The sequence below is a fragment of the Amphiura filiformis genome, chromosome 4 (assembly GCF_039555335.1).
Source record: "Amphiura filiformis chromosome 4, Afil_fr2py, whole genome shotgun sequence".
Classification (NCBI taxonomy): domain Eukaryota; kingdom Metazoa; phylum Echinodermata; class Ophiuroidea; order Amphilepidida; family Amphiuridae; genus Amphiura; species Amphiura filiformis.
The window spans coordinates 11426722-11454545 of record NC_092631.1 but is presented as its reverse complement, the minus strand read 5'-3'; the positions used below and the strand labels follow the sequence as shown (position 1 = coordinate 11454545).

Here is a 27824-nt window from a genome sequence, read left to right as displayed (position 1 = left end):
TTAAGTATGTAACTTGTTTAACATTTTCTAAATACATTGGCATGTTATACAGAATCAGGGAACAATTTACAAAGCTCTTATTCTTCCAAGATTGACTTATTGTGATACCGATACTGTATGGGGAAATTGTAATAACACACTTCTGAATAGGATTGAGCGTCTCCCGAACAGGGCTGGGAGGGGGCCATTGTTAAAGTTCCAGTCAGGACACCGTCTTCTTTAATCAGGGAAAAACCTTAGACAAGATCATCTGTCTTTAAATTCTAAATGTATTGCTGGGTTTGTTCCAAAGTATATGCAAACAATTTTTACTTCTGTAAAAACCAGTCGTCATCATAATACTGCATTGGATTTCAAACCCAGAACTGAAGCTGGTCGCTACTACATGCCCATTCTTATTCAGAAGGGCCATGTCCTGGAATTCAATTGATCTTAAACTGAAATCACCTCTTCCAAAACTCTTAATTTTTATGATATTTAAAAAGTGTAAGTTTTTAATTTGTCTTGACTTCATTAATTTATTTTTTTGTACAACAAGATCATTTTTTCTGTGCTATCATGCTTTATCATGGTACATGTATCATGCTTTATACTTTTTGTGCAATCAGTTTGACATTGAATTTATATATTTTTGATATTAAATTAATTTTTAATTTTGATATATTGATGTAATCACATTTTTTTAAATATTGATTATTAGGCTATGTGGGTATTTTTCAGTGTTTTATCTTTTTAAAAATGCTTTTGGGGGGCTCCCACATTTATTATTTATTCTTTATGTTTTATGAAGGCCTATGTAATATCAATAGTATTTATACATGCTGTTATAAAGTTATATTGTAATTTGAATTATTTTGTGTGTAAATTTGCGATTTTAATAAATAGTGTGTATTTGAATGTATGTAAAATTTAAAAAAAATTGTATTGATCCATGTGCCTCAATGATTAATTGTGTTTTAAATTGCGTTTACATTGCATTTACAAAAATATAACATGAGCAAAATATGTAAGCAATAACAACCAGAAAGTCAGAACAAGTGTGTTCTTAAGAGTTTCTTGAAAGTGATTGTAGATGAGGCTCCCCTGATGTGTTGTGGTAGACCAGTCCATGCTTTGGCAGCAACAACAGGAAACCTGTGTTCTCCAGCAACAGAGTTGAATCTGTCAATTGCAAGACGTAAAAGATCATTTGAAGATCTGAGCTGGCGAGCAGTTACATAAATAAGAGAACATTTGAGCAATATTAACAGGTGATTGATCATTAAGTGCCTTGTACACAAGAAGCAAGATCTTAAAAGTTACTCTATGTGCCACAGGGAGCCAGTGCAGTTTTGATATTAATGGCGCAGCTTCAGTTCGACGACCAACAGCATATGTGATGCGATCAAGCAAAATCAGTCGGAACTCGTAAATATTAAATTTTCAGTTTCTTATAGGATAGTAAAAGCATTTACAAATCTGGATTTTGCAGAAAATCCCGTTTAAATTGAACAACCAGTTCCAAAGATATGAGCAATTAATGAGTTTCAAAAACAACGGGAAACAAAAGGAAATATGTCCTTTGTTTGGCTATATCTCAAAATCAATATTTCCGAGTTCCGACTGATTTTGCTTGATCGCATCACATATATAACACAAGCTGCACTGTTCTGTAGGCGTTGCTAATGTTATAAAAGTAGAAGAATTTATATAATTGAATGAGCCTCATACTCAGGGTTTACGCGTTCAGGCACTTTGCGGACCCCTTCAAATCCAAAGTCCAACGCGTACGAAATCTTGAAAACGTACGCGTTCAAATATTGCAAGATTTGAATAGAGAAACACCCGATATTGTGCAATTATTCTCAGCTTTTGGCATTTAGGACCTACTCGATCCCCATATGCAGGGCTCATCACATTTTGTCAACATTGATCCATGCATGTTTTAATGATTGGAAGTCTGAAGACTCGTACAGTGTCAGTTTAAAATTTTGCACATTGAGTTTGGGTCCTTTTTTCTGTTTAAATTATTGACCAAATGGCTTCAATTGGACTTAACTTTGTAAAATTGTCCATTTCAGACAACCCCATGCGTAGTGGATGACCATTGTCGCTTCTGCTATCGACATTTGCCAATTTAGGCCCTATGTTTAACACAATTTATATGCCTACAATAACAGGGAAAACGTGACAACTAAAGGCTTCATCATGTTCATGTACCATCATTTTACAAATTTTCGGCTTTTTCAACTGTTCAAACTTAAATTTTACACAGTAATAGTGCCAAAATGGTCCACCAAATCGCTTCAATTAGGTCTTCATTTGCAAAATTTTCAAAGTTCTGAGGGGGGAACATCCCCCTGCGCCGTCCACGAAAGGCTCCATGGACTGCTCATTTCACAAATGTTCGGCTTTCAAATAATATTAAAAAATACCTCTGGGACAATGTTTTGGACCCCTTCAGAGGAATAAATCACAATTAAAAGGGTCCAAAAAAATTGAAAATACCCCTTCAGCAAAATGCTTAAAGAAAACCTTGCTCATACTACACTGCTTTCAACAGTTCCAAGGCTGAAACTTGTATGTTTTTGAAAAATGCAACACTTGAATTGTGATGAATTTAAAATGTTCTACAAGTGGGGTAAACCATTATATTTATTTTCAATGCTGATCAAATGTTTGTGGGTATCCATGGTGATCTACATGTATCATGTTTCTGGGAATAAGCCTGGAAACCAATACTGTCTTTCTTGTCTATCTTGATCATCAATCCAAACAAGACCTTCTTGGACAAGGCGATCCTGAAAAATACAAACAGAATTAAAAAGATTGACATGTATTTCGGGAACTGCAATTACCGTACAGTAATGTTGGCAATTTACATTTTCTGAAGCATTTTTACAAAAAGTTTAATTTTGATGACCCACTTGGCAACATATTTTGAGTTAGTGGGGACCTACAAATGTACCTTCAGATTTGATTTTACTTCAGTTGGTCCAACTTAAGCTCAATTAAGTGAAAACTGAAGAAGAACACACTGTTATATTCTTACCATGACTAGATTTGCTCTATCATCTTCCCATCCGAGATGATGCTTTAACTTGGAAATTGAAACCTGTCCTGTTCCCTATGAATTAAAAAAAGACATGTGCCAATTTAGAGAAGACCAGTTAACCCTTTCAATTTTCATGCATGAATTAAGTTTTAAATTCCCCCCAAATTTAAATTGTTGCACAGCCGTGACAAATGTCAGGGCTGTGCTTTATATCGTACAGGTTCTTTCTTTCTTACACAGCTGTGACAGTAGAGGAGCAAAACAACAATGGAAGTACAATCACAAATTAAATTATTAATAAAACACGAATTGTAACCATACAGAGACTGCCACTTTATACTGAAAGTCACTCTAAACAAATGGTCAAACGGTCTTTACACAGAAACAAATGTATGTGTTAACTCAACAAGCTCCAATTCATAAATGAAATTGCGCGGCGATTGACTGGCCCATGCTCCTCTCACATGCCAGTCGACCCAGAAACAAACCTACCAATCAGGGGTTGGCGACGTAAACGTGTGAGCTGCAACGTAAAATTGAGTTGTCATATGTCGCCGCATCTCTCCGTCCCTATTGCCAGAAATGCATCTACCTTCCACTGAATTATGCATACCACAAATGCAGACACATCCACAATAACGAGGTAGAGAAGTGATGGGACAATTATCATGCAATTAATTATCAAAAGGATAAATCTGGGTTTCATTATGGTGACCCTTTTAAATAAAATGTTGTTGCAGTGTTTTTTCATATAAAACAGTTTAGAAACATTTTCATGATTTTTATATAACCCGACATTAAAAGAATATTGAAACGTTTTGACTAAAACTGAAACACATTCATCATGTTTTAAAGACAATACACATGACAGAAGCATGACACATGTTTTGATGTCCTCATTTGTGATGTCCCATGTCAAAACCAGACACTTTTGGGCAGAAGAAATAGCCAAAAATCTGCCTGGGGGTGATTTTTTCACGGTTTGGGTTTGTTGCGAATTTGTGATGTTATTAATGTTTAAAATATAGTTTCAGATCGGAATATAACTAGCATCTTGTATTTTTTGAGACCTTTTTCAAGGAAATTCTTACTCTCAACATTGTCAATAATATTTTTAAAAGGCCGATATCTCAATTTCCAATTTTATAATACCATAGCATTCAATATCTTCGCTTAGTAATGTCCGATTTCATTGGGGAGCAAAATATCTCTATATTTAAGACATGGGCAGTTCTGGCGTTGCGGACGTACATTTCACAGACTTTGAGGACCCAGATCTTCTAACTTATGGAGGCATATGGATTTTGACCACTATCAGAAGTAACTTTGATAAAAGTATAAAACCTGACAATTTGATTCTAAGCCTATTCCGCAACGAGTTCCGGATGTTATTTCTAAATATTAGACATAGATCCATACAAGGAAACATTTCAAAACAAAGTATTTATACTAAATTTTGAAAATGTGCCAAATTAATTTGTTTCAAACAACAAAAAGAAATGGTACAGGGTGGTTGAAAGTGGCATTTTTGGTAATGTATGTCCGCAACATGCCATTTTTCATATTTGCCCATACCTTGAAAAAAAGGTAAAGTACATTCTATATCCTTCGATATGAGACATAAATCAAGTTATTTGGACGATTTTTGAAAAGTGTGACGTAATGGCGGAATTGCCTTTATGTAAAAACCTCAAAATTGATAAGCTGCCCAAAAGTGTCTGGTTTTGACATGGGATGTCACATTTACATGCAAAACCATGATGTGGTTACTCACCTCTGCTACACTGATTACATTTGTGTGATCCATGTTGAGTTCTGCTGGGACTGATTGAACAATAAATCGACCATCTTTTAGTCTATGCAATGCAAAACCATTTCCTAGTATCTTTAATTTCTTTATTGCACGCATCATATCATCTCTATGGAAGAAAAGAAAGACATAAATATTTGAATATTTGGACATTTGATATTCTGCATGATCATTTGACTGCTTCAAAAGAGCTAATGTTTACTTAAAGATACAACACAAGATTTAACGACAAGTGATTCATTTCGGAGTTTCCAAGGGCTTCGATGGGACTCAAACCAACGATTCCAGACTTGTTTGTTTACGAGTCCAGGTCTCTACCGCTCGGCCACAGAAGCAGTTGAACAGAGGAGTGTAATAATAAAACATAAATCTCATAATGCTATCTTTAGCCTTTTGTTTACATAAAAATGACGCATTTTGTACAGATAGATTGGCCGTTTTATAGATAGATAGATACTAGATAGATAGAAATCTTTCTTTATTGAGGGTAAAACAGCTTCAGTGACAAGCACTGCTTTCCAAGCAGGCCCTCATACAAAGTACATTATAATATATACAAACATCATAATTAAAATTTACACAAGATGTACACATTAAAAAACAAAATGGGATCAAGTAACTAGAAATACATGTACAGCAAAAAGTTATGCGATAATTAATGAAATTGAATGAAAATTACAATGTACACAAGGATAAACTTTTCAAACAGGAACTTGGTAAACTTTTGATTTGAATTGGCCTGTTGAAATATTCTCCAACTCTGCTCTAACTACCGGTGATAAATTATTCCATATAGGCTGCTCTCACATGAAATGTACATAGCCCTGAATTTGATTTAAATTTAAGTTCCTTAAGCATTTAAATATGAGCAGTAATAATATCCATATCATAAATGATGAAATTGAATACCTGAGTGGAAAAAAGGCCCAACTCCAATTTTTTACAAAAATGAGTTAGACCCAGCATTTTATTGCCAGCAGATTGTTCTTCCTTGTGTGTGAAAGATGAGCCAAAATCCACTCTCTAAATAGTCTTCCACGTACACTCAATCATGGTTTTCATGGAAGAAAGGCCCAACTCCATGGAGTTGGGCCCTTCTTCCACAAATATTAGGTTAAAGAGGAATTCTGCTCATCCATGAAATCTGCTTGTCACTACAATAAACATTCTTGCTAACATATTACACGCTTCTATTTGTGTAATTAACGGATAATTACCAAATTTCTGTTGCTATTTATGACACATCTGCTTACGGAACTGGTACTTGCAGTATATTAGTGGAAGAAGGGCCCAACTCCAGCTCGTATTAAGACCTGTACCGTTGCCATGGAAACATCATACATAATTTCGAATGTATGTAATATTGTATGTTCATGTATTAAAGGTCCCTTAAAGATGAAAACACTCTTGCCTATAAAACGTTTCCAAATATGAAGTTTTTTCTTAATATTTCGAAAACAGTTTTGATGGAGTTGGGCCCTTCTTCCACTCAGGTATTCAATTGTAAAAAAGTCGGGAAATATCTGCCTCGCAATATTTGGTGACATTATCATTCGAAATCAACAAAAGATATTGCAACAGTATATGTCCTCATTCTTTAGAGTTTTTTGAACATGTATGTGAAACAGCTTCAACTAGACTTAGCTGTGGTCTAAGACCACGAACACAGCCGTGTTGTGACCCCTTAATGACCTTTGACCCCAAAATATATGAAAAGACCATAGACATTGGCTAATGTCAATGCACATGTGCACGTGGCATCACTACACCATTATTTGTGGCAGAAGGCCCATTTTGAAGGTTTTTCGTCTCAGACCGAAAGTAACCCCTTAATGACCTTTGACCCGAAATTGAAAAATACCACATACACATCGGGTAAACACAATTCATATGTGAACATACCATCACTCTCCTATGTTTTTCTTAGCTAATATTTTTTTGAAGATATTTCGATTTATACCGGAAGTGACCCCTTAATGACCTTTGACCCCAAATCTGTGTACACCACCTTGACACTGGGTAATAACAATGCATATGTGCAAGTGGCGTCACTGTCCTACGTAATTTGTGGGAGTAGATGCATTTTAAAGGTATTTCGTTTTATACCGGAAGTGACCCCTTAATGACCTTTGACCCCAAATGAAAAAATACCACATATACACTGGGTAACTGTAACCCATGTGTGAACATACCGTTACTGTCCTATGTTTTGTTTAGCTAATAAAAAATTTGAAGGTATTTCGTTTTATACCGGAAGTGACCCCTTAATGACCTTTGACCCCAAATCTGTGTACACCACATAGACACTGGGTAATAACAATTCGTGTGTGCAAGTGACGTCACTGTCATACGTAAGTTGTGGGAGAAGATGCATTTTTAGTTGAAATCACGTTTTTGACCCCTATGACCCCTGCGTGACCTTTGACCCCACGAGTTTCATGTGACATGTAGGGGCACGCCGGCACGGTCAATGATCATTGTGACCAAGTTAGGTCAAAATCGATGTAAGCATGTGAGTGCTAGAGCAAATGTAATGGGTGACAGAAGAAAGAATAAAGAACGAGATCTGATTGCGTTCGCCTGCGACCGCGAGCATGCACAGCCAGCAGTGACAAATGAGTTATGACCCCGAATCTGTGAGAACCGGAAGTGATCCCTTAATTACCTTTAACCCCGCAAAAATATTACCTAGTGCTTAGGATGTCATAAGGTATATTCCTGGTGAATTTCAGCTTAATCGAACTTATACATGGATTTTGATTTTTTAAATTTATGATTGACCTTTTGACCCCTTAATGACCTTTGACCTCAATGAAAAAAAAAAACACATGTACACTGACAAAATGCATTGTTTTAATTTTAATTAAAAAATTCTACTTTGTTTATTTGTCGAGATAAAAATTCTTAAAGTTATTTAGCTAAAAACAGGAAGTGACCCCTTAATGACCTTTGACCCCCAAAATAAAAATACCATGCATACATCAGCAAACACTGATTCATGTATGATGATTATATTACTCTGGTCTGTTTACATTTTGAGATAAAAAACTTTTTTGATAATTTTGGTTTTTGACCGGAAGTAACCCCTTAATGACCTTTGACCCCAAAACTGTAGGCATCCTAAAGACCCTAACTAGTAGCGATGCATGTGTGCTAATGGCGGCTCTCTGCTATGTAATTTGTAAAGACAGTGATTTTTTGAATGTTTTTTACAAATTTTTCAGACTTTTACCGGAAGTGACCCTTTAATGACCTTTGATCCCAATTCTGTTAACAACTTTTAGACACTGGATATAGATGATGCATGTGTGTAAGTGACGTCACGATGCTATGTAATATGTGGGAGGAGCAGCATTTTTAGTGAAAATCCAAGTTTTGGCCATTGACCGGAAGTGGATGACATTTGACCGGAAGTTGATCATGTGACATCTGTGGCACCACCAAACGGTTCTACTGACCAAGTATGGTCAACATGCCTGAAAGCATGTGGCTACGATGGCTGATTATATATATTATGATGTTGAGAAGAAGGAAGAAAGAAAGCGGTAAAAACAATGCACAGCGCCAATGGCGGCTGTGCAAGAAAGAACCTGTAAGAAAAAAGACACAGCCGTGACGTTAGTCACGGCTGTGTAACTATGGCTCATTGCATAATGAAAAAGACAGCCTTGACCTGAAAAAGGGGCAAGAGGTGCCATTTACGGATTCAGGCTAAAATCAAAGTTGGTATAAAACGTTTGTTTTTTGATCGATTACAAAAATTAATTTTTGTCGTTAAAAGAAATTGTGTCTGACGTGAATTACACTACAATTTTTATTCCTAGGGCTCCCACTCTGTGAGGTTTTTTTGGGTGTAGAATTCATTTCTGAGGTCAAAGTCATTCTAAATCTTAACCAAACACCAGATTTTAATGAAAATTGATTAATTATGAGTTATGACCATATATGTGAAACCTGAAACTTGCAAAACTAGTGAAGTTACGGGATTTGAACCTTGTCGATGAGAAGACGGGATAGGTCATACAACAAAGCCAGATCATCCAAAAAACAGAGTGACTGGGTGAAGTACAAGGCTCAGCGAAATAAAGTTCAAAAACTCGTGGCAGAAGCGCATACAGACTACATCAATAACACTGTAGGGGACAGTTTAGCTTCTGATGGCAAAAAATTCTGGTCTTACATCAAGTCAAAAAGAAAGGAAACTTTGGATATTCCTATATTAAGAACCAGTAATGGAGTGCACTTTACCGGGAAATCCAAAGCTACCACACTTAATGAATGCTCAGTTTGCGTCAGTATTTAACAACTCTGATGATCTTCCTTTGCCTGATAAGGGACCTTCACCATACCCTCATATAAATGATCTTATCATTGAAGAAGAAGGAGTAGCTAAGCAACTTCACCAACTTAGCTCAAATAAAGCTAGTGGGCCGGATGACATTCCAGCCAGACTGTTACCCCGGGACTGTTACATGAGTATACTGATGATCTTGCACCAATGCTAACATCATCATGCAACAATCCTACAGATTTGGTAAACTTCCATCAGTCTGGACCAAAGCAAGAGTTACTGGGATATTTAAGAAAGGTGATAAAACCAACCCAGAAAACTATCGCCCAGTGAGTCTTACCTGCATTTGCTGCAAAGTGCAAGAGCATTGTGGTTAGTCATCTTGCCAAACATTTGAGCAAAAACAATATCATCATAAATAATCAACATGGGTTTAGAGAAAAACTCTCTTGTGATACCCAATTACTGCAAGCTGTAAATGATTGGTCTACCACACTCAACCAACGTGGGCAGTCAGATGTCTTGTTTTTAGATTTCAGCAAGGCATTCAACAAAGTGCCTCATCAACACTTGCTCCATAAGTTATCCTTTTATGGAATCAATGGTCCAACACAACAATGAATAGGAGCCTTTTTATCTGGTCGCACACAATGTGTAGCTGTTGATGGTGAAGAGTCGGAGTGGTGTCCTGTCACCTCTGGAGTGCCGCAGGGCTCAGTTATGGGTCCAGTATTATCTTCATCTTCATCTTCATCAACGATATCACAGATGGTATTACATCGAGTATGCGCCTTTTTGCGGATGATAGTGTAATCTACAGGAATATAACATCTCATGAGGACCAGAGGGCACTACATCAAGACCTGATTAAAGTGTTTGAGTGGGCTGAGAGATGGGGAATGCAATTTAATGTGCAAAAGTTTGTCCATGTAACGATCACCAAGAAGAAGCCACTTGATTACCAATACTCAGTAGGCACAGACACAATACCCAAGGAACTGTCTACCAAATACTTAGGTGTCACCATATCATCTGATTTAACTTGGAGTAAACACATAGCAAACATCAGAGCCAAGGCATCAAGAACACTGGGATTAACTGTCAAGGAGAAGGCCTACCAGTACCTACTTAGACCCCAAGTACAGTGATAAAAGCAAAATGTAGATTTTTCTTCTAGAAACAATTTTTATGTTGATAACAAATGCAAGATGTGATGTCCTATTAGACTATGCCATAGTCGAATTTTGATAAAAAATATATTATTATTATTTAATCATGATGAACGCACTCGGTTGAACTCAAAATTATACTGATGTTTATTAAACATGTTAAAATTAAAGTGTTCAATAGTAAAATGGTCATAAAGGGTTTATATAATTAGATGATTAGTGACAATAAAAGTTATTGAATGCAAAATATCTTGCATAATTATAATGGCTCACTTCAATACTAAACGATTTTGATATTGGAATCTACCAGTGTATTGATTGCGAAAGTCCAAGTAAAAAATTTGACTATGTACTTTGACTTCTAAGCAGAACTTTATCCCGGGACTTTGGTCAATCATACTTGTTTATCAATCCAATAAACCGCAAGTTCTAAGCATGGTAGTGTATGACGTGCTAAAATGTACGTCCATGCATTAATGAGAGTTCGCGCCCACCACAAATGGTGCTGCAACTTCCATAGATTGTTGTGTACGATGTAGTTAATGGTAATGACACGTGCACGGAGGATTTAAACAATAGCGTGATCTGGGCGACCAATCACAAGCCAGATCCATTTAAAGATGCATTACATCATGGACAATTTTAGTTAGGCCAGAAATTGGCCTAACTCTCCATAGAGTCCCATGTTAAGAATGTTAACCGCAAGTCAAAGTAGTCCACTTGGGAAGCTAACAAACAGAGGGAGTATGGTGACTGAAAATATCAGATGTGAAAATCTATCAATTGCACACAAATTAATACAAATCAGCATTTTATGCTTAAAGGAGTGTTTCGTGATCCTAGCATCCTCTTTTTATGACATTTTTCAGTACATATCCACGAAAAAAGCCTATTCCCAAAATTTCAGTTGATTCCGATTTTGTGTTTGCGAGTTATGCATGATTATGTGTATTACACTGCTCCATAGACAATGCGTTGTAATTTCGTTCTGGTACACCAGAACGAAATTCAAATTTCACGATATCTTTGCAAAACGAATTAATCTGCAAGAAATATTTTGTACATAAACATTATGTAGCCAGAGTTTTCCAGTGATATAAAAATCTCAACTTTTTTTTAGTAAAGTGGGGGGATGAGGCTGTGGATCACGAAATGCCCTTTAAATGTAATAGCCAGAGTATGCAAAATGGAGTGGACTACGGAGAAGTCTAATGTCCTACATAGGCTGAAAATGGAGTTGAAAACGTTTTTTTAAAACTAGAATTACGCGGTTCGTAACTAAGGTGGTAGTGTCGGTATCAACAAGGCTTTGTCGACAAAATTGTTGACAAAAGCACTTTTACCGATTGTCAACAAGAGCTTTGCATATCAACAAAAAGTAAACAAAAACTTCAGCTAAGAAAGCTTGAAAAGTTTAACATCCTAACAAAAATTTACCAAGGTATTTTTGGGATCTCTTATTCTTTACATCTTTGTTGATTTCCCAGACGTTCTCGTTGTGTTTTCTTTTTAAGCGTTTTCATTGTGACTTTTTCGATCTATCGCCCATGCTGGTAGTATCCAATTCGGCAGTCGCCATTTTCGCTGTCTCGCAACATTGGCAAAAAGGGAAAGTCCCTGATGATCAACTGATGACATCATTATATTTATTGAAACAAGCACACTGATTGGGTATTTAAGCGAAATGGGTAAAATATGAGCCAATCACAGACGCTGTTTATTTGCGATTTGACCTTTCACACCATTTTGTTTCATATCTGTATCTGATTCTGTACCCCCCAAAAAAAATGTTACACCAGATTCACATTGATCTTAGGGGGTAATATTTTAGGAAAAATCTCATACCTGTTCATTGCCAATACAGGCTGAGTCAAAAGAAGTAAACTCATGTTTGAGGGGCTGTAACTCAAGATCTGTATGGAATCTGATAAAAATAAAAATACCACTGGAAAGAGCAAATTCTACACGTCTAAATCAAAAAAAAAAATTGTTGCATTGCTCACAGCACACTCAAGTTATACTCATTTGAATACAACCACCCATTTTTGTAGCTGCACATGGTTTCACTTCCCAAGTAGGGATTATATTTGATTGGTAAGACGCGATATTCAAATGCAAATAAAGTTCTGTGGCAGGTGTGGTTTCGATCAATAATTTTTTTCAATATGAATTTTACCTCATTGCACTACATTATAATACAACGGGCCAAATGACAACATGGCACCACAATTTACCGCATGGGAGCGCAAGTTTCTGTCGACGAAGTATCATGGAAATAAGAGTTCCACTGAAGTACAGCGGGTTTTTTTTCGTCTCCAATTTCCTACAGCAAACATGTATAAACATTATGTAGCCAGAGGTTTCCAGTGATATAAAAATCTCAACTTTTTTTGAGAAAAGTGGGGGGATGAGGCTGTGGATCACGAAATGCCCCTTTAAATGTAATAGCCAGAGTATGCAAAATGGAGTGGACTACGGAGAAGTCTAATGTCCTACATAGGCTGAAAATGGAGTTGAAAACGTTTTTTTTAAACTAGAATTACGCGGTTCGTAACTAAGGTGGTAGTGTCGGTATCAACAAGGCTTTGTCGACAAAATTGTTGACAAAAGCACTTTTACCGATTGTCGACAAGAGCTTTGCATATCAACAAAAAGTAAACAAAAACTTCAGCTAAGAAAGCTTGAAAAGTTTAACATCCTAACAAAAATTTACCAAGGTATTTTTGGGATCTCTTATTCTTTACATCTTTGTTGATTTCCCAGACGTTCTCGTTGTGTTTCTTTAGCGTTTTCATTGTGACTTTTTCGATCTATCGCCCATGCTGGTAGTATCCAATTCGGCAGTCGCCATTTTCGCTGTCTCGCAACATTGGCAAAAAGGAAAGTCCCTGATGATCAACTGATGACATCATTATATTTATTGAAACAAGCACACTGATTGGGTATTTAAGCGAAATGGGTAAAATATGAGCCAATCACAGACGCTGTTTATTTGCGATGGGACCTTTCACACCATTTTGTTTCATATCTGTATCTGATTCTGTACCCCCAAAAAAAATGTTACACCAGATTCACATTGATCTTAGGGGGTAATATTTTAGGAAAAATCTCATACCTGTTCATTGCCAATACAGGCTGAGTCAAAAAGAAGTAAACTCATGTTTGAGGGGCTGTAACTCAAGATCTGTATGGAATCTGATAAAAATAAAAATACCACTGGAAAGAGCAAATTCTACACGTCTAAATCAAAAAAAAATTTGTTGCATTGCTCACAGCACACTCAAGTTATACTCATTTGAATACAACCACCCATTTTTGTAGCTGCACATGGTTTCACTTCCCAAGTAGGGATTATATTTGATTGGTAAGACGCGATATTCAAATGCAAATAAAGTTCTGTGGCAGGTGTGGTTTCGATCAATAATTTTTTTCAATATGAATTTTACCTCATTGCACTACATTATAATACAACGGGCCAAATGACAACATGGCACCACAATTTACCGCATGGGAGCGCAAGTTTCTGTCGACGAAGTATCATGAAAATAAGAGTTCCACTGAAGTACAGCGGGTTTTTTTTCGTCTCCAATTTCCTACAGCAAACATGTAAGGGAGCAGTATATAAGAATGTGAACAAGCTCAATGTGCACGGGACACTAAGGAACAGACAGCCGAAAGCTTCAGGCAGACCACGAACTGCTAGATCACAAGTGAACATTGCTAGAGTTAGACATGCGTTACAGCAAGACCAAAGATCAGCTCAATCCTATACCCAACATTCCCCAATCAAGCTTCTGCCGGATCGTTCGTAAAGACTTGAATTGGTATCCCTACAAACTATAGTACCGTCATGCACTTTGTTGAATATTAATTAAAAGCAAAAGTTGTCTTTTCAACAATAAATCCTGTTAGTACTTTGCTGATTCGTCAAAATTGAAATGGATGAAAATCAATCAACCGTGTGCAGCTACAAAAATGGGTGGTTGTATTCAAATGAGTATAACTTAAGTTTGCTGTGAGCAATTGCAACAATTCTTTTTTTTTATTTAGACGTGTAGAATATGCTCTTTCCAGTGGTATTTTTATTTTTAGCAGAGTCCTTGCAGATCTCGAGTTACAGCCCCTCAAACATGAGTTTACTTCTTTTTGACTCAGCCTGTATGTATCCCTTTCATGGTATTTCCGCAGCGTGTTGTGCCGTCATGTAGGTTGCCGAATTTTGCACCCGGATCGTCGCAAAATTTGCCAGGTTTGTGGGACGATTTTGGGGGTTATTAATTAGGCCCGATTGTCGACAGTTGTCGACGTCAGCTTTTTAATTTTGTCGATAACGAAAATGCTTGCCGATACCAGCACTACAAGGTGGCCCCACAAAAAGGTGTGTAAATAACAAAATAAATTGTTAATAAAAAGAATATGCCATGTGCAAATAAGCTCATTAATATTCATAAATATGCAAATAACATGCCACAAAACTAGACACAGCACATTAGGCCATTATACCAAAGAGCTTTTAATAGAAATAGAGTCGCAATAGATTATATAATGCTTTGTTCGTTTGATGCCGATTAGAAGTTGCGACAGGATATTCATAAAAGTGGTACCATTGTTTCGAACAAAGGGGTTCCGCCATTAAATTGGTCACTGATTCGGCATAATATTAACGCTCTACACAACAGGTGAGTATCAATAACTGACCACAATACAGTCATGTGTAAGGGCAGTCATGTGTAAAGTGGTACCATTGTTCCCACGTATCCCAAATGTGTGCTTGTGTGGGTCTTAAGTCTATAAAGGAGGCTTTAGCTGTCAATGCAATCATCTTTACCACCCACCTGACTTTAGGCGCTTCATTTAAATAAATTGAATGCTCTTGCTGATCGATTACGCATTAGAAGGTATGAAGGCTGCCATTTCCACATATCTATATTACACTATAATGGTAATCGCTATACGTATACATGTAAGCATAAGTATAGGCCTATAAAGGTTGTTTTTAAGAAATTTCCATTTAATTTTATTTTAAGAAGGAGATTGGTATAGAAATAGTGGCGTACCCAATGAGGGGAGGGGTTGGGAAGGGGCAGATTCACCCCTGTGAGAAGTTTTGGGAGGGGAGGAGGGAGGAAGAGGGGAGGAGGGGATATGGAGAATGAGAGAGGGCTGGAGAAAGGGAAAAATGAAAAGATATAAGAAAGACAAGTAGATAAATAGAAATATAAGGAAAATGAGGGGAATGAGAGAGAGACGGTAAAAGGGAACAAGGAGAGCGAGGGAGTGATAAAGTGTAGGTCTAGGAAAGAATAAGTACAGAGAAGGGAAAAGAAAGGAATGATGAATACATTTAATAATAATTATTAGGCCTATATATAATAACTAAACACATAACAGCACTGGGCAGCCATTCGATGATGTCAATGCCTTTATTCGTTACATAATTAAAACGCCCAGTCAGATGTATTTCACACCTGCCAAACACAAGTCACCCAATTTCGAAAACTGGACGTTGAATGTACTGTACACTCTCATGAATATTGATTGGCAACATTTTCCAATATGTCAGCGCTCTAATCGGAAACAATAAAACAATAGACCCTGCAGAGCGTTGATATATACTACCATAATACCAAGTTAGAAGTTGATCGGTTATTGCGTTTAAGCTGCAGAGTGGACTAATGAAAATGTAGGCAATGTATGGAAATAAGCTCATTAATACAAGCTCATTAATATTCATAAATATGCAAATAACATGACACAAAACTATACAGCACACCAGGCCACCATATCCATTATCCAATCACCAAACCAAGGTTGAAGTTGACTGATTATTACGTTTAAGCTGAGTGGATAAATGAAATGATTAGGCAAAATATACAAATAAGCTCATTAATATTCATAAATATGCAAATAACATGACACAAAACTATACTATACAGCACACCAGGCCACCATATCCAATCACCAAACCAAATTTGATATAATATTGGATGGCTGAGCATGATACCATAACATATCGGATGAGTCATAAAAATATCGGACGAGCCAATGGCGAGTTTGATATTTGTATGACGAATCCAATATGTTATGGTATCATGCGAAATAAGCCATCCAATATTATCATTATTAGGTTTTCTTAACTCCTAATAACCCTGAAAACATAATAATGAAGTTGATCGGTTATTGTGTTTAAGCTGCAGAGTGGATTAATGAAATTAAGGCAAAATATGAAAATAAGCTCATTAATATTCATAAATATGCAAATAACATGACACAAAACTATACAGCACATCAGGCTACCACATCCTATTGCCATACCGAGTTTGATATAATATTGGATGGCTGAGCATGATACCATAACATATCGGATGAGTCGTAAAAATATCGGACGAGCCAGCGGCGAGTTCGATATTTGTATGACTTAATCCGATATGTTATGGTATCATGCGAAATAAGCCATCCAATATTATCATTATTAGGCTTTCTTAACTCCTAATAACCCTGAAAACATAATAATGAAGTTGATCGGTTACAGCATTGGAGCTGCAGAGTGGATTAATGCATTTGCTTCCGCTCGGACAGCCAGCCAAACAGGCAGCCAAACAAAGAAACAAACAGGCAACCTTGATGATAACATAAGCCCCATATATCAGGCATGAGACTGCACTTTCCTAAAAAAAACTGAAAAAACTGAAAATGCGCGTGAAATTGGGCAAAAAGTACCAAAAACAGGCTGAAATTAAATAAAGTTGCGGAAATTTTGACTATAAAAAAAACTGAATTCAGTTTTAAACTGAAAATTCTCATGCCTGATATATGTGTGGGGGCCAAAAATAACATAACAAAGTGCATAACAGTGGTGTAGCATCATAGAGGCACTGGGGGGCATGTGCCCCCCTATCGAATGCAAAATTTAGAAAATCCCATACGAAAATTGCCAAAAAAACGGTGTGTGCTCCCCCCCAATCATGGTCGGTGCCCCCCAATATGCACTGGTATTCATGCAGTGTCCTGCAAGAAGGTAGTGTCCTGCTGCTGGTACTGCATGTGACCCCCCCCCCCCAAAAAAAAATTTTTTTATCAAATTATTTCTGCTTCAAATAGATAGAAACCTTCCTGACAATCATTATAACTGAAATCATTTTATCATTTTGTCAAAGAATAACAAGAAAGACAGAAATCATATGGCTATTAATATAAGCACAACAAGTGTGGTTTTTATTCAGTAACAGCTACTGCTATGAACCTACTTACAAACTAACATCCTGTGCTTGTCTACTTCTTCCTCTTGTTGTCCGTACTTTATTGAGTAATTCTTCTAAACTCAGCAACCCTCCATTTCTGTGCTGCGCTGCCAGACACACTTCAATAATCTGCACCCCAAGCTCATAGTAAAAGTCCCCTACGCCAAGCATCTCTGACCAAAAGCCCTTTCCAGCTGAAATCAAATATCAAATTTCAGCAATTGTATGACAAACATAATGTAACAAGCATATTAGGTACAATTACAGAAATCGCCGTCGTAGTCCTACGTCACTTCCTGCAGAGGTCACAACTACTTCCGTAGTGATGGATCAAGCGGTTGCATAACAACGCTATCTAAGCTGTACAGTGTACATGTCGATGCTCTGCTGTTTGAAAATCAAGTTTTAGCCATTTCTTATGGATTTCACTGCCTAGTATAAGCTTTTGCAAGATGTTTTCCTTCTGAAATCATGAGGTTTCAGGTCTTAAATATGACTGGTAATTTAAAGATTTGATAAATAAATTCCATACATTGATATCGCCATTGCGGTTGTCATGAAAGTGTGATCCAGTCGCTATGGTAACGCCCCCGGGTCACCAATATGACGTCATGTCTACGATAGCGAATAGGGTGCAACTTGCTAGACTTGAGTCCAGTCCTCGTTTACGGAGTTTAGGGTTAGGGTTTAGGGTTGGGGTAGGGCAGTCTTGTAATAAGACTAGTAGAGTTGCACCCTATTCGGCAATCGCTGCGCATATTATGACAATGATATGATGCTAGGGACTGTGGAAACAAGTTGATAAGTAAATTACATGGGGGCGTAAAATATGTCACTCCCTGCCGAATGACAAGATCAGACAAGTTATGAACAATGAACATTGTAAAATGACCTCAAATCATCCCTAAACAACATTTGACCTGACATCACATATGCCATTGTACCCATGGGTTGCTGTGTCCAAGACTTGGAGTCCTTCGTGTAAAATTACATGAAGGAATAACCGGAGTCCTATTCTAAATGTCAGAAATAAAATCCTGTCAATCTCCAGGGCTGTCAACTCTCATGCATTTGGTGTGAGTCTCACACATTTGGGCAGGCGCTCTCATGCCATGGTAGTCAAATCTCATATATTGTGAAATACAGTTTGAGATCATTTTTTTTTATTTACCACTACCTGGCAACAATTTAGTAGGCAAACAATATGTCTGTCCAAATACGCCCCTGTTCGATAATATATCACGCCAAGCAATTCCGAAAAGTTGATGACCTGTGATTGGTTAGTAGCACAATGTAAGTACATGTTGCTACCCTGCCAAAAGAAAGAGTCAATTTATAAATAAATTTATTTGGATGCCTGGATGGGCGACGAATGGTGTATCCACATTTTAAAGTTTTCCCTTCTGAACTTAAAACAAACAAAAATCACTTGTTTAAATTCAACAATCCTCTTTTAAATGGGTTTTTTAATCCGTTTTACTTACAAGCTAAAGGGTCTACTCAATAGTAGCACACATTTCTTGAAATTGTGCACGGAATTCCGGATTCTTTCGAATGTCTGTTTTGTGGTTGGTGGCAAATTCTTCCAGGTTGTTCCTGAAGACTTCAAGCTGCTTGGTCATCTGGTTGAATTGATCTTCTGCAATCTCAGAGCCTTTATCCTTGTATTTAGCCTGTAAAAATAACATTAAACTAGCATTTAACTTTGCATTTTGAAGCAATACAGAACACAAATAATTTTCATTAGTGCTGCATACCTGCCAACTACTCCCGATTTTTGTGGAGTCACTCCGATTTTCCGAGTTTTAAACCCCCGAAACTCGGAGTACTCCGATTTTCTGAAGAAAAAAAATTAATTAATTAATTAATTTATTTTTTTGGAATTTGATTTTCGGCAACTTTGGAGAACCACTGGACCTATTCTGAAGTGCTAGGATCATTCACAGCATGGAAATGTTCACAGTTAATTTGAAAAAAAAATGGTAAAAAATGGTAAAAAAATTACAGTTTGTTATCCTTAATATGCAAACCACACTAACTAAATGTTTACCTCTTCATCTAGCACATATTATAAATGCATGGAAAACCAATGCATTTATAATATGTGACAGATGAAGAGGTAAATTTTCTCCAAATTCCAAGATATATTAGATTATTAGGTGAGTAAACTTTTTGTATACTATCTATATAATAATACTGGTAGTCTGTCTGTGACTCTGTCTGTCTGTGACTCTGTCTGTCTGTGACTCTGGAGAAAATTTACAGTAAAATCACTCTTTTATACAAATAACCTGTAGATTTCACTTTAGCTAGCTGTGGACGAAAAATTATGGGTAGTTGAAAGCATAAACTTGGCTTTACCAGAGGGGGACTTCCTGTCAGCTGATTGGCCAAGTTATAGATATATTGATTGATATTTAAGGGTGCATATTGGGACTTAGTAATTATGCATATTGTACGCATTATCTTTAATGCAAGACATAAGCTTTAAATACAAGCTAGTGAAGCTACTTTACTAAATTTAAGACATCATGAATATTTTTAAGATTTTTACCTTTAGTCATTTTTTTCCACTATTACTAGAGATGACCAGCACAACAGCCCACTCATTTGGACATCTTTTATGTTTTCCATGCAGCACTGAACACACACACAATCTGAATGGGGTTGTCCATGCAGAGTCTATCTCACTGGACTGACCAATGGATCTAGGTTGAGTGCATACACAGTGAATCCAGTATTATTATTATCAGGCTGTTTGTCAGATAGGCAAAAACATGTTTTGAAAAAGTCCCAATATGCACCCTTAAATATCAATCAATATCTTACTATAATTCACCAGAATCTGTACATCTGTCCATCTGTTTGTCTGTCTATGGCTTCTTACGGGTAACTACTTCTTACAGATAAATTTCATCTTTTCAAGTTCAGAATGAAACTTGAAAAACAAAACAAAAACAAACAAAAAATTCACTATTATGTTCATATAAAAAAACCTATAATTTATACCACTATATCAGCACTTTTTTGGCGAAATTTAACGAGTAGGCCTACTGATTCTGGGACGGGGCCGGTGGTGGTCTGTCGGCCCACAGTTTCGCAATGCAATGGTGCAAGCTTTACCTACCTTGGAAGAGATCAGTACGATAAAATACGGCAGTGATCGCGATTGGCGACTCCAGCGCCTCAATCAGTAATCACCTCGCCCATCCAGTTTACCATGTGTGTGTGTCTTTGCTATAGCTGTATGCCGCAGTATGCGCGTTCACGAGAACGCCTTGATCTATTGCGGAAAACAATAATTTATTTGCTTTTGCATTTTGACGAATTTTTAATGAAAAAGGGTCTTTATTTAAAATAGCTTTTCTTATGGTTCAAATTTTAAGATTTCTTTAAAATCTATTAATGACAAGATAAAATACGGTTTGAAGATGACATTATGAAAACTCAATTTTGGCTATGTAACACTTCAGTGATCCTGTGTGCATCCTTAAAGGGACCATTGAAAGAAAAACGTATTTGGTATCAAAATAAAGCTAATAACATATAGAATCCATTTCTAAAATGATAAACGCACTTTTCCTTTATTTTACCCCCAAATCAGCAAATAAAGACAAAGCGCCCAATGTCGCGTGGCTCCGCCCAATTCATATGTGCAGAGACACGTGGCAACCCCTGTGACGTCAAAGTGGTTATCCCATCCTTTCCGCTGCATGGCAACACTGCATAGTCCAGACTTGGTCCTAAACCAACGCATGAACGTGTTTACAGCAATGAACTTTTCTGTGCCTTTTAGGCCTAACAAGTATATTAAAAAGGATATTCTAGTATAAATTACAAAGCTACAATGACTATGATAGGCCTATATATAAATTCTAGCTAGGTCTACAAAATTGGCCAACAACGGGGAAACATAAGTTAGGCCTAGGCCTTCATATTGACAAAGTCACAGCTGTCAGTGCTAGCTGCTCGGCTTTTGCAAGAGACTCAGAGTATCATTTGTTTTTACTCAGACGATGGTGGACTACATTATTCAATGTGGCAACAGCCAAAAGCGTAAACAAAACAGACAATATGACGGCAACACTGCCTGCACGATGGACGCAATTATTTTTTCCCGGAGCCAAAATCCGTTTTGAGCTCTATTGGCCGGGTGGCCCCATTACAGAAAAAAAATGCACAAAATATATTTCCCAGTGCAATGTATACATTTTCACATGAAAATAAATAATTTTAAATTCAAAGAAAAAAGAAGAAGAAAATTTTTTAATCATCTCCGGGGATGGGAATCGATCTCGGGACCCTTTGAGTGGGGGGCGAGATCAGTAACCACTACACCACGTAAACTCACTGATACACATAGTGGAAATTTTCAGTATATATCGTAACATATCGTACGTTATTCATAAAAAAAAATAAAAAAAACAGTACTTACAATGAGGTTCACTGGCGAACCTCAACGGATTTAGACTGATAAAATAGTGCTTAATAACATACGTACAGTTTTGGAATAATTTGAGACATTTTTGTGTTTACGTGTAAAACCAATGACGACGTCAAAATTCAGCCAATCTTGGCCGGCCCCCCCCTGTTTTTACTGAGGCAACTCTTTACTTATTTCCTCTGAAATATCTGGTGAGGATAGGAAAGAGAAAGCAATGATGTTTCGGGTTAATGACATGCGACTAATTTCTTCAGGCCTAAATTAGCCTACCTCCCGGGCGTGCGGCCTAGAACCGCCGGGCCTAAAACGCAAGCCGATCCTGACTCCAAAGTTTGGAAGCTGAATTGCGAGTGATTAAAGTGTGTTTGTTTGTTTCTAAACGGTCGCTCCGTGTTGAGACACACTTATGGGACGGGACCAGGTTCAAAAACTTCCTTCACCCAATGAAATTTGGGGAGCTGAAAAGATAATTGGTGGATGTTACAATCCAAGTGCGGCTAGATTTGCGACAGGTTCGGTAGCATCCAGCCTAGATGATGCGATCTGATTGTGGCAGTACCATCATGACCATGGCAGCGAAATTACAGCGCTTTGAACCCTCCGAGATCTGGAAAAAGGCGCTATTATTTAAAAGCCAAAATTTATTTTTATTTATTTCTAAAGGCCTATGAAAAGCGAGTAACAAATTCAAGATAAAGAACCACGAGAGGAACATATAAAGGCCACTCCAAACAATCATATGAACAATATTAACTGTCAGCCTGAGCCTTTAGTTTATGCTTTTTTGAAATGCTTATAGGCCTAATCCAATCTCAACTCCCACTGAAACTTGAAAGTGCAAAGTGTCCGAGCGTTTTATCAAAGGTAGGCCTACAGTTACAAAGTTTATGTTGACTGGGTAAATCTTGTAAAATACAGCGCGCCTGGCTGGATATTTCGTTTTTAGAAATGACTGACATCAATTTCAAGCATAGCCTAGGCCTACCCGGGCCTAACCATCCATGGATTAAAATAAGTGTAGGCCTATAATAATTTATTTCAAGAACAGCTTGCATGTCATGTTCTTCATCTGCCGTTCAGCTTCTGCCCCATTGCCAACGGCTCAAATAATATTGGCAAGTGTCCCGTATAACACATGGCATCTAGGGGAATAAATTTGCAAAATAAAAGGGCCTAGGCCTACTTGTGGCATGTTTGGGGTATGAAAATAAGCACTTTTGAAAGTTAGCTTATGGAAGAAAAGGCTTTTTTAACCAATTGTCATCTCTTGAATATTTTAAGGTAGGCCCTACGGAAAAAATACATAGGCCTATAATAATAATACTCATGGGAGGTGTTCGGGCCGGCACATCATCTGCAATTTATGTGTTGCGGCAAATCTTGGCGATATTCCCTTCGTCATCGTCACTATTATATCATAGGCCTAGGCCTACTCATAATTAGTTCTATGGTTTTATACATGCCATGTAGGGCCTACATAAAGTCATCGGAATCATATCTTGGTCATGTTGACCGATGGTTGAATTTATGAATAAGTAAAATAGGAAGCTGCATGCTTGATGATGATGAAAAAAAATGACAATTGATCGTCCCCGCCAGGCCCGCTTCCTTTCGCATGGCATTGCCATTGAGGGAGTCCGAAATGTTTAATGCTATTTTCTTTATTATAAGGGAAAACGTTTTTTTCAATGTTTCAAAAGTTAATAATATTGTCAATTATTTAGATTTGCTTCTGTCCAATAAGCATTTCAATTTAGAGGCTCTGTTTTAATCATCCTCTCAGAGAACCATCAAATATTAGGAGCCTCGATCCTATCATGCTCCTCTACAAGTTACACAACTAATAATGTCCGGGAATATTTGCATTGTAAAAAAATAATAAATGATAAATAAAAAGGCCCTCCACTTCCTCGTTTTGATAACATGTGGACAATCAACTGGTATTTTGTTTTTACTTGACCTTTAAAGGCCCTTTCAGTGATTTCACAGGAACATTAAAAAAAAATGGAAATTTGTCAGAGTTGCTTAGAAATAAAGAATAAGTCTACAGAATTTCATTAAGAATTACTACACCCCTGCCCAATTTTGTTTATTGCATTTTCTCAAAAATTATAGCGCATTAGGGACAAGTAAGATATGTATATTATAGGGGCAAGGACTACAACTACTGCACTGGAAATTTTATTTCAGCACAGACAACAGTTGTGGAGTTACAGTCAAAAATGAGGGAAACCCAATATTTGATCAATAAATCAATAACTACTTGCTTCAAGTTGCTGAATTTTCAGTGCAGTAGTTGTAGTCCTTGCCCCTATAATATACATATCTTACTTGTCAACAATGTGCTATAATTTTTGAGAAAATTGCAAAAATAGGCACAAAATTGGCCAGGGGTGTAGTACCCCCTTAAACCACTTTTCCCCTGAATGCATCGACAAATTAATCAAAAAACAGAAGCTTTAGAAAGGTTTTCTACTTCAACTCAGATCGACTCGAGAAAATCGAGATTTTTAGTACAGTCGCCACCAATCGACTGGAAAAACTTCCTAGTCCAGTGTTTCTAACACGGGGAAGTAGAGTCTAAATTGATTTAAAACAGGCGCTTAATTTTTGTAGTAGAAAACAAAATAAGCAATTAAAGGTCACCGAGGCAAACTAACGGTCAATTCAAATATGAAAAACAGTTAAAATTGTGTATTTTGTTTAAAATAGTAGCTACTGATGTAATAAGTAGTAGAAACAATACATAGCGCGCGTAGTGCGGTGGAGAGTGAGCTTCTTTTCGATCTCGAGTCGGACTTTTGTACTGTCAGTATCAAAAGTCCAGAATCAAGCAAATGCTTTATTTTGTCTAAAATACACGGCTTTCGACCGAACCACTAGCAGGCTATGTTAGCACATCTATGCCAATTACAAAGGTACCAAAATCTGAATTTTGATGATTTTTACGATCGTCCGGATGAGCAAATCACTGAATGGGCCTTTAAATAATCATATAAGTGGTTGTATTATCTTGATTATTGCATCTGATATTTAGATCGCGATCGCTGTTGTCAAATTATCCCGGCAAAAATGACAACGCAACTCGAAACGCGTAACCACAATGACGTCATCCGAAGCGCCCAATTTTCTACTTTTGATAAATGACGCGATGTAGCGTCGGAAGGGGGTAAATCGAGTACGTTGTTTTTATTGTATTTTTATTTCTAAAATAGTTAGTTCTTCAATTGTTTTAGATATTGATTCTATATTTTATGGGCTTTATTTTGATACCAAATAATATTTTCTTTCAATGGTCCCTTTAAAGGCTTTAAATTTAATTCATGTTTTGTAATTCGGGCAATTTTATATCATAATACTAATCATAGAGAGTTTGTCTGTCTGTCCGCACGCTACCGTTGGCACCCTTTCCTGCAATTTGTCTGTCGCTTCCGAAAATTATTTGGAGTTCTGGGCACGTCACACCGGAAGTGTGACGTGACCTCGCTGGGCATAATGTAGCAGGACACTCAGGGCTTGGAAGAGGCGAACGATGGGTTCCAGATTATGGATACTGAAGTAAGCGTCACAGCTACAAAACAGAGTTGTGTCAAGTTGGGTCTTGATCACTAAGAAACGCAGGCCTATATCGTAGTATACAGTTTAAAAGGCCAGGGCGGGTATATGGGTATTTATATGGTGTTTGGTAATTAGGTAATAATAGGTATTAGGCTAATGAAAGTCAATTCCCAGTTCCCGTTACATTATTTTTCATGACTGTGTAGGTGACCATTTCATTATTCATTATTCATTATTTTATACCATTTCATTATTGCATCTGTTACAAGTGTAAACCAATAACTACCCATGTATACATGTGATAAATCACAGTTTGTAGTTTACAGATGTAGTTTACAACCACATGTCAAAGGTGATTGTACAACTATTATCAAAAGTTTCACAATATTTTTTACGGGATGAGATCAGAGCAGATCAAAAAGTGCGGGACAGAGAATTGAGTAGGTATTCATTAATAATCCATTATTAACCATATATACCATGCTCCTACTGCAAAGAAAATCCCTGAAAATCAACAGAAAGAGATTTATGATATATTTAAAACCACAATTATTTATTTGTATGTTAAAGTTTGTTAGAAATCAACATTTTATTCAAAATAATGAAATATTTGGCCAGCAAATTGTTTTGAGCGGAGTAGGGTAACGGGAAACTGGGAATCAACTTTCATTAGCCTAAGGTTCGTTCATACTACCACCGCATTTGAGATACGTTGCTTTGCGATGCCGATATATCGATTACTTTCTTCTTCTTCTTCTTCCTTCTTCTTCCTTATAAGTGCCTCCCTCATATGTATGAGTATTATCGCACTGCGTACAGACAAGCTGTACTTATTTTTACTCTGGAACCTAGAGTAGATGAGTGTATTTTGAAGTACAGTCAACAGTACCGGGATGATCCCTGCTCTTTTCGAATAGCCTGTGACGTTCTTTAACGTGCACACTACATTAATGTGAGAAAATATGCATGTACACGGGACCGACAGCTTAAAGTGCCCTCCGAAGCACTAAGCAAGTAGAGTGAAGTGCCTTGCTCAAGGACACAAAGAGCCGGACCTGGGATTCGAACCCTTGACCCTTGGATTCACAGTCCTATGCCTTAACCGCTATGCCTTAACCGCTAGGCCACGCTCGTTTGTAGAACTTTTTACCGCAACTCAACGCAACTCGCATTTCCAAGTTAAAATGTATTTAACTTCATTGCGATATCGCAATGCAGTAGTTTGCAGTACAATGCAGTGCGTCAACGCACCGCATTGCAAAGCAACGCATCGCAAATGCGGTGGTAGTATGAACGAACCTTTGTCATTAGAACCACCTAGTACAAGGAACTTATACGATGTCCTTATTCACAAACTGATACTATCTGTCCATCGTATAAGCCTCTTACCGTACGAAAATGTGGTGAAGGAATATTACACAGTCAAGAATAGGCTCCATCATTTTTGGTTCTGATCCTCTCAGTCTCCCAAAACATCAAAACATCAAAATCATTGTACATTTACTTACTTAAGACTGTCCTTTTTCATATAGCGCAGACAAAGTAGGGCCAAGCTAAATGGAAAGGGTCAAATTTTGGCAAAATATCTCTCTGTGTAATCCTATGTAAATCCCATATCACATCGTTATCGGCGATCGAGGTTTTTTTTTTTTTTTTGAAGTTTGGTTGGTACCCACCAGCGTCATGCATGTGACGTGACACAGCGAAAATAAGCGACCGGGAATCAGGGATCGTGAAAACGTCAACAAATTTCAAAACACAGAAACCAGTAAACTTATTGGCGAGCAGTCCGAATTTTGAGCCATAAGTTTACGTGGTGAACTAAGAACCACCCAACCCGAGAACCACGAAATCTAGTTTTTCATAACTTTGTCTGTGTATTTTAATATGTAAAGAGGGCCCCAGTGGAAAGCAGTGCTTTGTTCACCGATCTGGGCTACCCTCTATAAAGATGCCGTTAATAAAATAATAAAAATTAAATATACAACTATCATGCATGCATGACTGCCGAATTTGACGCCCTGGCTCTGCTGAACATGATTCATGACATTAGAAGCTTAAACATCGCAGGCGAACCTGAACATCGATTCGTACGTGTATTGCATCTTATCGCATATTTAATTTCGTAATTATATAATACCTGAGCTAGCTTCTGTTTATTTATTTTCCCCAGTCCTGCTCGCCTCATTTTTGTTTAGTTTGTAGAACTAAAAGTAAACCGACGTAAAAATACTACTGACCCAGTCGGCAATGTCAAGGGGGCGCAACACTAAATAA

At 37.2% G+C, this 27824-nt stretch overlaps 1 protein-coding gene across 1 annotated transcript; it reads right to left on the bottom strand.

Moving 5' to 3' along the window:
- On the bottom strand, positions 1-27824 carry LOC140150543 (vacuolar-sorting protein SNF8-like). Its single transcript, XM_072172575.1, is given in 7 exon segments — positions 1-2780; positions 3032-3106; positions 4809-4953; positions 17556-17739; positions 19030-19047; positions 19050-19218; positions 27688-27824. Coding segments are annotated over 7 exon segments (732 nt in total). The 5' UTR covers positions 27736-27824; the 3' UTR covers positions 1-2687.